Source organism: Nematolebias whitei, chromosome 16, assembly GCF_014905685.2.
Source record: "Nematolebias whitei isolate Nwh7 chromosome 16, NemWhi1, whole genome shotgun sequence".
Lineage (NCBI taxonomy): Eukaryota > Metazoa > Chordata > Actinopteri > Cyprinodontiformes > Rivulidae > Nematolebias > Nematolebias whitei.
This window is the reverse complement of record NC_056513.1, coordinates 10,778,004-10,791,486: the sequence shown is the minus strand read 5'-3', so window position 1 is coordinate 10,791,486 and position 13,483 is coordinate 10,778,004. Positions and strand designations below refer to the sequence as shown.

Genomic DNA, 13,483 nt, shown 5'->3' with positions numbered 1-13,483 from the left:
AAGGCGTTACTAGAGGGTCACGTCTGATTGGACGATAAGAAAAAAGGTGTTACTAGAGGGTCACGTCTGATTGGACAATAAGAAAAAAGGCGTTACTAGAGGGTCACGTCTGATTGGACAATAAGAAAAAAGGCGTTACTAGAGGGTCACGTCTGATTGGACGATAAGAAAAAAGACGTTACTGGAGGGCCACATCTGATTGGATGAAAAAAAACCAAGGTGTTATTGGCAGATTGTGTTAACGTGTTTATATGATATCTATGGTGTTAACCACAGACAATATTATGTCTATGCCAGTTCGAGATTAGCGGAGTCTCCATAACGTCTCTTTCCGCCTGTCTTAACAAAGAACTTCGGTTATATTTCAAAATAAGAGCAGCATGAATGGGTTGTGGGGAGAGCTAAATGTTTGTTTTGTAATACCTAGCCATTACATTAAAAAAACAAAATCAGTTTTGGTTATTGAATAATGTGAAAATTGTTACAATCAATTCATAAAGAAAGAAAAATAAAGTCACCAAAATATTAATGATACTTAACTGGCTTTGGGACAAAGGATGTTATCTTTAACTTCACATTTTCTTGTTCAACCTTTTAAAGCAGTCACTGCAGATGAGTGATTGTCAGTTTCTGTCAGATTTCTGCAACTGGAGCAGGTATTTCTGTTTACTGGTTAGCTTCCTCAGCTGTCTCACATTTTAAGGGTCAGTCCTACTCCATGTTTCAGCTCCTTTCATAGATCAGATCTCGTAGAAGAACTTCTAAAGACCAAATTTTGTTTTTAGCTTTTGTTTTGGGCCATTATCTCGTTACAGGACTCATGATCTTTAATTGAGACCAGACTTTTTGACAAATAGGAGCAGGTTTTGCTTCAGATGCTTCATATTTCATTGTACCCAGACCACACTCAAGCCAACCTGTGTCAGGTGCAGCTACAACCAAGAACAAAAGAGAATCTTCTTGTGTTTGACAGCAGATATAACGCTGTTTCTTATAAAGCTTCAGTTTAAAAAAAGAGCTGAAGTAACTTACCCAAAGAGCAGCAAATACAGTTAGCCAATCAGTGTTTGCCCTCTAGAAACGCCTATTCTCCAGAAACGCCCACTTTTGGTCTGCAGAGAACCCCTTCTCCAAACGCCTGTGATCAGGTTTGGTGTACAAGGTATTCAACGTAGAGAAAAGAACTCAAACCAAAACATGTTTTATAAATGAGGAGCAGGGTTGTACAGATAATACACGAGAAATACAGATAAGTTCAAATCAACTCACTCAGTGTCGAATGTCAGGGAATAAAAGTGAGTTTTCAAACAAGACTTAAAGACGGTGAGAGAAGTGGTAACTCATCCCACAGTTTTGGACCTGCAACAGAGAAGGTGTCACCTCTGAGCTTAAAACCAGTGCCTGGAACCAGTAAAAGCGTCTGGTCTGCTGACCTCAGAGAGCGCAGTGGGACATATGGCTGCAGCAGATCAGTGAGACGGGAGTTGGAAGAACTGTTCAGAGATTTAAAAATGCACAGAAGGATTTTAAAATGAATTCAAAAGTGAAGCGGGAGCCAGTGAAGGGAGGCCAGAACTGGTGCAGTGTGCTCTCTTTTGCCTGTACCAGTTAAAAATCAGGCTGCAGCATTTTGGACCAGTTGTAAATGTGTTATAGAGGTCTGACTGATTCCAAAAAGAAGGGCATTGCAGTAATCGAGCATGGATGTTATGAATACATGTATTACTGTCTCGAGGTTTCTATTGGACATTATGGGCTTCAGTTTACACAGTTGCCTCAATTGAAATAAACAGGATTTAACAATCGTGTTTACGTGACTCTTTAGTTTCATGGAAGGGTCCATTTTCATTCCCAGATTAGTGACAACCTATTTCTCTAACGGGGCTAGAGAGGACAGGTCGATACCGTGGTTCTTGATCGTACCCTGGTGGAAACAACATGACTTCTGTCTTCTTCTCATTAAAATTTAAGAAATTTAAAGCCATCCAGTCCCTTAGGTCAACCAGGCAGTCAAGAAGAGGATGGATAGAACGTGCACCAGAGTGCTATAACTCATTACACAAGTTCAAAAAAGTTTGAAACCTTATGTTTAGTTTAAAAAAGGAGAGTTAGAATAAGTTAATAACGCTTTTGTATCATTACAAATGCCATAAACAGATGGAGTGTGACAACTCTTCATAATATCAGAAACATCCAGTGTTATACAACAGTACGCATAAAAACAAGTTATTGTTGGTTTCAAACTGTAAAAAAAAATAACCTCGTTTTGAAGTAAATTCTTGCTTGTGCCAATACTTGAATTTACACATGTGGTAATGAAGCCAACTATTTTAAAGAGGAGGAAAATGGATTTCTTTTAACATCTAAAAATGAGAACTGTAAATGTACACCGTTTACTTTTGCTCCTGTATGATTATACTCAAATATTTGTTATTTATTCTTCTTACAGCTTTTTATAAACCTGGTAAAAAAAAATAATAAATTGATATATTGTACATTTTCCTGTGCTCAGATATAAGTACATGTTTGGTGCGAATACCTGGGTGGAGTACTGGCCCACAGAGAGCGAGTGCCAGACTGAGAAGTACCGACCGACTTGTTTGGGCATGGAGGACCTGGTTGAGCAGTACCGAGACTTTGGCTGTCATTTTAAGTGAAACTAAAGGAAATAAAGCCTTTTTCATGTTTTTAATGATTATTGATCACATCCTGATTGACCAAGTGACACAATAAAAGATGAAATAACTAAGCATAAAATCTCGGCTGAGACTTAATTGAACAATTTTGTGTTATTTGAATAACACCCTACATTTGTTTATGCGTGATTTTCTAGGGGTTTTCTATGTTTACTTGTTTTGTTGTTGTTTTGGGGGTTCAACATACGCATCTTAAGCTAGACAACAAAGTTAAATTAACGAGAAACCCAACACGTTTGATTTTTAAAATGTGTTTTTTGTTGTTTCGTAATAAATTAGGAAAAAAGTCAAATTTCTGGTGTGATGATCAGGCAAACAGCACGTTAAGACGTATACAATCAAACTTGATTGCAAGTAAAAATGTGATTGTCTATGTCTGAAATGTGACTTTTACCTAGTACGGATTTTATTTTAGATGTGCACAATGTGAGTCCAGATAGGATGCACGCATACGAATAAAGAAGTGACATAATTTGTCCTTAAAAGAATGATATGCTGGTGAAGATTCTCAGTCATCCAGGACGTGATGAATTCAAAAAGCGTTCAATACAAAAACAACTGGACTTTATTTGTAACAGAAGACGTTTCGCTCCTCATCCGAGGAGCTTTCTCAATTCAATGAACTCTTTGAATATGTATGTGTTTTGTGCTTGTAAATGTCACTTTCGATCATTTAAAAGTGCAGAATATTTTTAAGTAAAGTTTAGTATGCAACCTAAATCCTCACAAACAATAAATAAATAAAAAATGTCCTGACCAGCTTTAAAAATAAATGTAGCTCAAGTTAATGACTGAAGATTCACGTAAACCACCTTGAACATAAATTATTTAAGGAAGTTTTAAGGCGGCATGGTGGATCAGTATGAAGAGCTGTTGCCTCTCAGCGAGAAGGTTACTGGTTCAAATCCCGGCCGGGGGACTTTCTGGGTGGAGTTTGCATGTTCTCTCTGTGCATGTGGGTTTTCTATGGGTTCTCCGGTTTCCTCCCACAGACCAAAAACATGCATGTTAGGCTGATTGGTAACTCTAACTTGTCCCTAGGTGTGAGTGAGAGAGTGAATGGTTGTTTGTCTCTATGTGTCCCTGTGATGGACTGGAGACCTGTCCAGGGTGTCCCCCGCCTCTCACACAGTGATTGCTGGATACATAGGCACCAGTGACCCCTGTGACCCGAAAAAGAAGAAGCAGGTCAATATGATGGATGGATGGATGATGTTTTATTAAAAATAAAAATGTTTTTATAGCTGTAGATAAGCTAAGATCACTCAGAGGGCTGATACAACACGTCAGATAAATATAAAGATTTCATATTTATTAGAGATTAGAAATTATTTTATCATTTACATATTTTACTGGGTTTGCAAGTTTATATTTAACAAAACCTCCATTTATATTTTTATTCTTGTCTCTGTTTTGTTCTTTATTGATCTAATTACGGTTCATATGATTTTTTATTTTTTTGTATCTCCATAAAGAAGTTTATAAAATGGGACTCCTGGTCATGCTTTGCCTTTTAATTGACTCCTATGAGTCTGTTTGGTTCCAACCCATGAGACGTTCCTATTTAAAGCACTCCAGCGTTCGCAGCTGAACACAGATCTCATTCTCCAAGTCCTCCATCTTTTTAATTTTCATATGGTATGCATCTTTTTGTGACCACACTTTATATAAGTTTGATACAAAGTTCCCTCATGGTCACAGCCTTTGGTTGTGGAGGGAGTACAGCTGATAAAATTAAAAGTATGGCGATAATGTGAATTTTAACAATATTTATACTCATTGTTTGTGTTTATTATCCCATTTCTCAATTTCTTTCATTTCTTTCTCCTTCATGGACCACTTTTTATTGTAAGTATCCTTCCCATTAATCTAGAAATTAAGTATTTTAATTTTTTTTTTACCTTTAATGGAGGTTTTGTTTTGGTCCTGGCCAATCCAGACTCCTTCAGTCTTCTCATGATTTCCACGCCTTTGACCACACTGATCGTAATGTAGTATTATAATATTCTGCCACAATTAAAAATAAAATTATGTCTTTAACTAAGAGGTGTCATGTTGTGGTAGTCTATTTTTAATAATTAATAAAGAAAATATATTTCAGTTATTTGTCTTGACGCAGAAGAACAACACATTTACAATAATATGTTTTATTATGAATTTAAAAAGTATTTATTATTAGAAACAGCAGCCTGGCAATCAGCTATAGGGCAATGTCTTACAATCAGAGGGTTGGAGGTTCGATCCCCAGCCTCTGCAGTGTGCCGACGTGCCCTTGGACAAAACACTGCCCATCATTAAGCTTATTTGCATGAGTGAGAATATGAGAAAGTGCTGTATATAGTGTGTAAGAATATTTAAATCTGTAGGAGTGTGTGTCTGAACAGTGGGATGAGAAACTCTGTTAAGAGCTTTGCAGAAGCTGAATATCACACGCTGCGTTGAGTTGAGGCCAAATGCAGATGGTAAAAATAAAAAATAACTATTTATTTTGGGAAAAAACGAAACAAAAGCTGTCGTGGCAGCAAAACTTACAAATAAACAGGGAATCAGGGAGACACAAAGGAAACAGAGCATGATGGCTATGGGAAGCACAATCCACAGACAAGGTGGAACCACAAAGATGCTGAAATTAAAGAGACACAATGATGAACACCTGGGGTGATTGGGGTTGGGAACGGGTGAGGCAGGAACTCATGACACGAGGGGAGAAACATTGAGGAGGCAGGAAACACAAGTAAAATAAAGACAAGAATCACAAAATCTAGAGAAATACACAAAACACAGATTTGTTCACTGAAGAGGTTAAATGGTGCTATATATGTTGTGGAAGGGGGAGTGGTGGCGCAGAGGTTAGAAAGGCAAGCCTGTGATCTGAAGTTCGCCGGTTCAACTCCCCGGACTGACGACATCAAAATGTGTATAGGAAAGGTGAAACACCCGCACCTACCTCCACCCTCATTTGCTTCACTCTGGGCCCTCGATCAAAGCCCTTAACCCCCATCATCTGCTCCCCCCGGGCACCCTAGACAGCAGCTCTTTGTTCTACACCGAGGGCTGTGGCAGCTCGGTGGCCTGAGGTTGTGTCTGGAAGGGCATCGGGCGTAAAAACAATTGCCAAGTCTTCGAGCGAGTTAATTTGCTGCGGCGACCCCTGACGAACAGAACTGCCGAAAGATTAAATAAATAAATACATAAAATATTATTTATACAGCATACATACATACATACTGAAAAGGTTTTAGTAAACCTATTAACTTCTTTCATGGTCTTATTCAAAATATGTACTTTGAATCCCTCCATCCAGACTCAGCAGAAGCAAAGACCTAAATAGCTAGTCTGTTATACTGTTTAAAAGAGTCAACTACAACAATGCAAATGTATGACATTAAATATCTCAGGTAATGTACTTTATAAAGTAACAGATCAGCTGTTTAAAGCTATTAGACAAATGTGTGATTTTATTATTCTATTGAACACAGGGATAATTGTTCTTAGTAATGATATTCAGCCATTAACATGTGCTTACCCTGATAAAATGGACAATAAGCACACAAAGAAGATCACATTTTTTAAATCTATATTGTCCCTAAAATATAATTGCTCAAAATAACAATGATTAAAAGAAAAACGAGTCCAGGATAATGTCATGCTGCTGTTGTTTTACAGATGACCGCCAGGGGGCAGCAGCTTTTAAATGTGTAACGTCATCGCGGAAGGAGAAGAAGAGAAAGTGACGCACTTCCTCTCCCTAAATCCACCCGTGTGTCATTTTAGTAGGTATTCTTTGAGAATAGAAGGCTCAAACTTTTAACGTCCACTCTTTCCGCCTCGGAGCTTCAGTTTTTCAGTGTGCTCGTGAGCAACGACGCTTAAGTGCCGAGTGGCTCCTCCAAATTTCCTCACGTAAGACGGAAAAATAAGCTATTTACTTTGTCAGGTCGGTGCCTCAGAAGATTGAATTCTGCCATGGCCAAGGTACAAGTGTTAAACGTTGCTGTGTTGGACAACCCAAGCCCGTTTGGAAACCCGTTTCAGTTTGAAATAACGTTTGAATGCATGGAGGATTTGCCAGAAGGTATGTATTCTATTCCGCGAACCCAAAAACGCTATTTAAATTACACTGTTAGCTTTTGACAGCTGCCACGTTTGGGTGACTTTATTTAAAGATCTAAGCTCTATGTTAGTCATGCGTTATGAATCAAAAATTCGCATTCACGTTATTTTGGTTAGTAATGGCTCGCATTTAGCCATGTTTAGCATTCTTTGATACGCCTTTTTTCGAGTCGTTGAAATTTGGCGCTGGCGCGTTTGTCCTGAAAGACCCGCCTCCTCTGTGCTGCAATTGGTTAAACGACGTTCACGTGACTTCTTTTCTAGACGCTCATTGGGTGATAACATTACGCTTGGGAAGGGCTTAAACGGGCTCAACGAGTTGCCGCGAACTACTTTCAGAAGTCTATGGTTTGAAAATAATGCCATGTCTGAATCAATTTATATTAGTATTTTGCCTATTTAAAAATCATGAACTAACAGCACGTGTCCTGTCTGCAAGCGTTACTTGACATTACACAATAAAACATTTCAAAAGGGATGTCTGTTGTTGATATTTGGCATTTGTGTAACTAGTTATTTGTAACACTTAACACACAACTTTGTATCCTCTCAGATACACTGCATTTTTCTTTAATTTCCTCTAAACAAAACAGGCCAAGCAAGCTCCTTTTTATAATAATGAACATTTTGTTCTTTAATCAATCTTAAGGCTGACTTGAATATGTGGTTTAACTTATAGTCCATGGTATTTATATTATAATTTTTAGCCTTAAATTATAGCCCAACAGGTAACTAATTCATAACTTCATTTCAACCCTTTTTTTAAATGAAACACTACTAATTTATCACATTTTAAAACTGCATGTTGGCCCAAGCAAGCTCAAATTTATATTCTTCAACGCACCGGTCAGTTTCTGATAAATAAATAATAAAAACATTTTCCTGGCTAGATTCAAATATTCACAATTATCCCCAGGTTCTTCTCTAGATTCAGTTTATTTTATTGAAACCGTGACAAGATGGTGTTTGTTTTTTTATAGTTGGTTACATACAACAGTTTGCCAGTTTCTTACAGATGAATAAGAATACCCCCAGTTTGGTTAATGGCACAAAATGAACATAAACATGTAGTCAAATATATCCTCTTTATGGATTTTTAAAGAGCTCAAACCACAGCAAGCGTCAGCCCATGTCACATCAATTGGCCTCTTTTCCATTTTTCTCAAAGAGACACGCTGCTCGCTCCCTCACTATCCATCCTTCGGTTGAACCAGTCTCATACTGCCGTCTGGTGGTCAAAAAAAGGTACTACATGCAAAACAACCAACATTTTGTCTTAAATTTGACAATAATTACTAATTATTGTCAAGTTTCAAACAATATTATCGTTTATCGCAATAATTTCTGAAGCAATTAATTGCCCAGCAAGAGTTTATTTTATTTTATTATGTATACTAGTTGCTGTATCTGACATTCCTTAACTAAGATTTACTTTGAGATGAGCCCTTACTGTCGTTCCCTCTGTGTTCTGTCAGATTTGGAGTGGAAGATCATCTATGTGGGCTCAGCTGAGAGTGAAGAATACGACCAGGTTCTGGACTCCGTGTTAGTCGGTCCGGTACCAGCCGGAAGGCATATGTTTGTGTTTCAGGTGCGTTCAAGTGCAGGTGTTTGATTTGCTTGGTATAAATTGGATTTTATGTTGCACTTGAGTTTAATGTTTGTTTTTCTTTTAATTAGGCCGATGCTCCAAACACAGCACTGATTCCAGAAAGTGATGCTGTCGGAGTGACTGTAGTCCTCATAACATGCACCTACCGGGGACAGGAATTTATTCGGATCGGTTATTATGTCAACAATGAATACACGGACCCAGAGCTACGAGAAAATCCACCTCTAAAACCAGACTACTCCCAGGTAACAAACAAGCAGCAACTGATACATGAGGGGCTGTCGCTCGCTGTTTGTATTTATTGAACAGACCTTAGTGCTTCTGATGATAAACTTTTAGCTGAAAGCAACACATAAACACATTAAATGACACATACTTGTTAAAAAAAAAAGGCCTTTAATGATAAGATTTGCTACCATCTGCTGGTATAAGTTTTGGCTTGAAGTATAGAATGAAGCATTGATATGTTTTAAATATGAAGATAAATCCGTTTAAAAATGATTCACACAAGCTTACAAGATTTGTATGCCAACAATAAGATCTGCAAGCGTCCAGATGCATTAACAGTTTGTCAAATTTACACTTTTCATTTTGCACAAGTATTCTGCGCATACAAATGGTCAAATACACGTGCACAAATCATCTGCTGTGGATGAATCAGTCAGTCCGTGCGCACAGATCAGCTTGTCTGAATGTGACTTTTGAGACTTTCTTATTGCTTCAGATTCATAAAGTAGTGCTGCATTCAAGGCTGGTAAAAAGCTGGGACATCTGAGCTTTACCAGATTTACCGAGTTATTCGGGAAAAAACTAATTTCTAGCTTGGCACAGCAGCTGTTAACCTTTATATTAAAACACATATGTTCACATTAACGTTACTGGATTCCAAAACGAACAACCAAAAATGAGCAGGTTCTTCATCTGGAAAAATTTTCAGGAAAAAAAAATATTTAGTTATTAATGGAAAATGTATTTTCTTTTCATGTTTGTTTCACCTGCACAGTCCACAAAGTTAGCGTTCTCTTCTAAATACTACCTGGTAAAACCAGAAAAATATATTTTGCTGTATTTTCTTCCTCTGTTAAAAACAACTGAAAAATACATTTTCTGGTAGTTTTTCCAGAAAAATATATTTTTCTATATTTTGTAGCAGAGGAAGAAAATACGGGAAAATGTTTTTTTAAATGTACCGTATGTGTTTTAATATAAGGGTTAAGAGCGGCTGTGACAAGGTAGAAATGAGTATTTTCTCAATAACTCAGTAAATCTGATAAAGCTCAGATGTCCCAGCCAATCTTGAACGCAGCATTACCTTTGTGAACCAGGAGCAGTAAGAAAGTCTCAAAAGTCACATTCACAGACATGTGTGTGTGTTGACTGATGCGTCCACAGCAGGTGATTTGTGCACGTGTATTTGACCATTTGTATGCACTGAATGTTCCTACTTGTGCAAGTTGAAATGTGTAGTTTGAAAAACCGTTTATGCATTTGTAAAACTTGTGGCACGCTTGCCGATCTTATTGTACGCATGCAAATCTTGTACTCGTGTGTTGAATACTTTAAAGACTGATTTATCTTCATATTTAAAATCTTTGCAGGCTGTTTGTAAGAAAACCCTTTTTTTAAAGACTTTATTTTCCTTTTTGTTTGTTTTAAATCCCACGTGTAAAGGGTGGTATCTGACTGACTGGGCTGCGACCATTGGACACAAGTTGGGAACTCAAACTTTCTTTTACAGTCACTAAATTCTGAGTGTTTGGTGAAGAAAACAGTGAGCCATGAAGCTACATTTTGAGCAGCCAATGTTTATGAAAATCAATTACTTTTTTATTGCCGTATTTTCTGTCGTACACGTCGCATCAGTCCAAATATGTCTAATAAAGTGGAAACATCCATAAATACGTTACTTCTCCATATACATTGCATTTATTATGCGTCACTGCTGATGCGTCGCCGCTGACAACCCAGAAACGTGGGCCAGTGTTGCGATTGGCTGCCAAATGGCGACTGCGGGAGCGTGCATGGGTGGACTTTAACAAGAATTTTACAAGATTAACACTTAAAAACAATTATTTGTTTGCTTGAAATTATAGTAAAGGTGTGTCTCAGTTGAACTTGTACTTATTAAATTCACTTTAATGGTCAAATCAGCTGCATTTCGCCAGGGCAGTGCAGCGAAATGAAGCTGATTTGACGGTTGCTCCAAGCAGCGAGCAGAACGAAGGTGGGAGTCTATGGCAAGCCGGTTGTGTCATTAATAACTGGTGAAGATTCTCAGGACATTGTAAATTCAAAAAAAGTTCAAGACAAAATCAATAAAGAAAAGTATATTACATAAAGTCCAGTTGTTTGTGTCTTGAACTTTTCTGAATTTGTCATTATAGTCACTTTTACCTATTACATGACACAACGGTATACCATACCGCTCTGTTGCCATCTATCCACCGAAAAAAGGTGGTTTTCAATATTTTCAGGCGGAATGAATGAAAACGGTCATATCTCAGCCAAAAATTGGTTTATACACATGAGGAAAACATCCATAAATACATCGGCCCATAAGTCGCAGTGCATGCAAATTATGCAACAACAAAAATAAAAACGTGACTTATAGGGCGAAAATTACGGTAAATGCGCCTTCTGGAAGGGAAGTGAAACATCGTCAGCTACGCAATAAAAGTCCAGTTTTGTTTTGTATACTTTATTTTATTTATTTTTTACTTACCAAAACCTGGTTGACCTCCGTCTTATGGAAGCTCCAAAATTCACGGTTAAAACCCATGCCTGTGTGTAAAGTTTTTTTTTTTCTGCAAAAAGAAGCTGAGAACTTGTTTACTGATTTTTTTTATTTTTTATTAAAAGCTTTGTTTGAAAAATGCTAAAGAGTTCAAACCACACCAAGTGTCGTTTTGAGAACCAAAATAAAGGAAAACGAGACAGCCCATGTTGCGTCTAGTGGCATCCCTCCCATTTTTCTTACACACACGCTGCTCGCTCCCTCACTATCCGTCCTTCGGTTCAGTCTTATACTGCCATCCAGTGGTCAAAAACGGCACTACACTCGAAACAAATTAGCCAACACTTCTTCTTAAATTTGACATTTACTAATTATGGTCAAATTTCAAACAATATTATCGTTTATCGCAATAATTTCTGAGACAATCGCCAAGCAAATTTTGTTATCGTGACAGGCCTTTGCATAATCTGAATATTTATTATTGTTCTTTGTATTTATGTGTGGCTCTGGGACAACAAAATGTCCCGTATGCTCATGTTTCACTATTGTTTCTTTCATCGTTGTAGCTCCAGAGGAATATTTTGGCCTCCAATCCTCGTGTCACCCGCTTCCATATTAACTGGGAGGGCTTGGCTGACAAGATGGAGGACAGCGAGAATGTCGACCCGTCCCCAAACACTGGTGGAATGCTTCATCCCAGCTGTATACCTGGAAAGTTGCCACCCCTTGGACAGATGCCAGACAACTCCATGGACTGCATGTAACAGTTTGTATCACATAATGGACAAGGAGCTCTTTGAACAACTCCACATATCCACAGGGAGGCCATGGGTGTATCGACGTGAAACATGGACATTATTTCTCTATGGCGCACAGGTTGGGGTGGGCGTGGAATCGTTGCTAGCTTTGGTTCCCCTCTTGTACGCTCGCTCCGATCTGCACAGCCAGAATTGCCTTAAATTATCATAATTTTGCATTAGATGTTGACGTTTCAAAGGTTTGAGTCATGGAGGTGGCGCAGTCATTAAACTGGCTCGCATCACCAGAGCCATGACACGTATGTTAGCAGTGATTCTTTATTTTTTAACTTTGTTTTTCATACCCTTTTGTGCGCAAATCAAATCCTTGGGAACAGCTTTGTACATCTAAATGTATTGCAGGAAGAGTTGTGATGTGCAGCGTCTGCATGTGAAACAAATTTTGGGTCAATTTAGCATGTTCTACTGGAAGAGGGTGGGTACTGCAGAGTAACACGGTGTAGTTACAGTACCCTTTGAATGTTTTAATAAAATCTGAAGGCGAAGGTGAAATGTGCAAGATGTTGCTGTCAAATCGTGTGGATGAAGGGCTTAATGTAAATAACGTAGTGCTTGTTCTGTCTTCACAATACGAAGGCGTAGTTTCATTTTGTACTCCGTATATATTCTTTGCCTCATCATTTGTAAAAGTGATGGGGGTTAATAAAGTTTTTGTTGATCTTGTGCTGCTTTCTGTTGATCTGCTTTCCGATTTGATATGTGGGGGGTGGGGGGGGGGGCAGCAACAGCAGTGAAGAGTGCACGTGTTTGTGTGCGCCTCGACCCACTCCTCACCCTCCCATCACTGGTTTTTTTTTTTTTTTTTCCAATTTCATTCATAAAATACAGCAGCATCACTCCACCATTTCCACTCCAGCCTCACGTTGCTAGGCAACTACAGCGCCAAAAGGAGGAGAGCGGGGGTCTGTCTGCTCTCAACCATTTTATACGGGTTGCAGCGAGTAACTTCTCCCCCCCCTTCCATCCATCTGCTCCCTCTGTCTGCTTCTCACGTCTGCATCGTTTGAAAGATGACAAGCACCAACGTCTGCATTAGATTTGCACTTCTTGATGTAAAAACATGCAGCTCGGATAAGTCGGTGAAAGTGTAAACTTAACTGTTTTTGTTTAGGTTAATGGCTGATCACTGCCCTCATCCTGCAGTATGAGCGTTCAATAATGAAATCAATACTTGCTACAGATTTTACTTTTTTTTTTTATAAGGAATGTGGCTGCAGTGTCCTTAAGTGATGTAGTTGCTAAGAGACCTATTAATAGAATTAGTGATCGTTAATTATGCTTCTTTTTTTTTTTTTCTAACAAGCTTATATTGTAAAATAAGTCAGCAAGGACATTCAAATGCAGATCTATAGGAAATTGACCCTTTGAAGCTGATATGAAAGTGCCCCTTGATAATCCAGGTGCTGGGTGTGAATGACAGCTGGAGGGGCTTTCAATTCCGGCTTAACTCTGAAACACTTGTACTATTTATTTTTCAATTATGTTGTTTGCGCGTGTTAATTTCCAATCT

The 13,483-nt window shown here is 38.3% G+C and overlaps 2 protein-coding genes across 2 annotated transcripts in view; both read left to right on the top strand.

The window, feature by feature from the left end:
- The window catches only part of LOC119423085 (complement C3-like), a 55,262-nt gene extending 52,605 nt beyond the window's left edge, over window positions 1-2,657 (top strand). Inside the window, exons 42-43 of the mRNA XM_037690493.1 lie at window positions 1,119-1,140; window positions 2,513-2,657. Of these exons, the coding sequence (XP_037546421.1) occupies window positions 1,119-1,140; window positions 2,513-2,657 (167 nt within the window). The remainder of the gene's footprint in view (window positions 1-1,118; window positions 1,141-2,512) is intronic.
- Window positions 2,658-6,440: 3,783 nt separating this feature from the next.
- asf1bb (anti-silencing function 1Bb histone chaperone) lies at window positions 6,441-12,489 on the top strand. Its single transcript, XM_037690179.1, has 4 exons — window positions 6,441-6,771; window positions 8,285-8,400; window positions 8,490-8,666; window positions 11,722-12,489. Exons 1-4 carry the CDS (start codon window positions 6,663-6,665, stop codon window positions 11,917-11,919), a joined length of 600 nt encoding a protein of 199 aa, XP_037546107.1. The 5' UTR covers window positions 6,441-6,662; the 3' UTR covers window positions 11,920-12,489.
- Window positions 12,490-13,483: the final 994 nt, after the last annotated feature.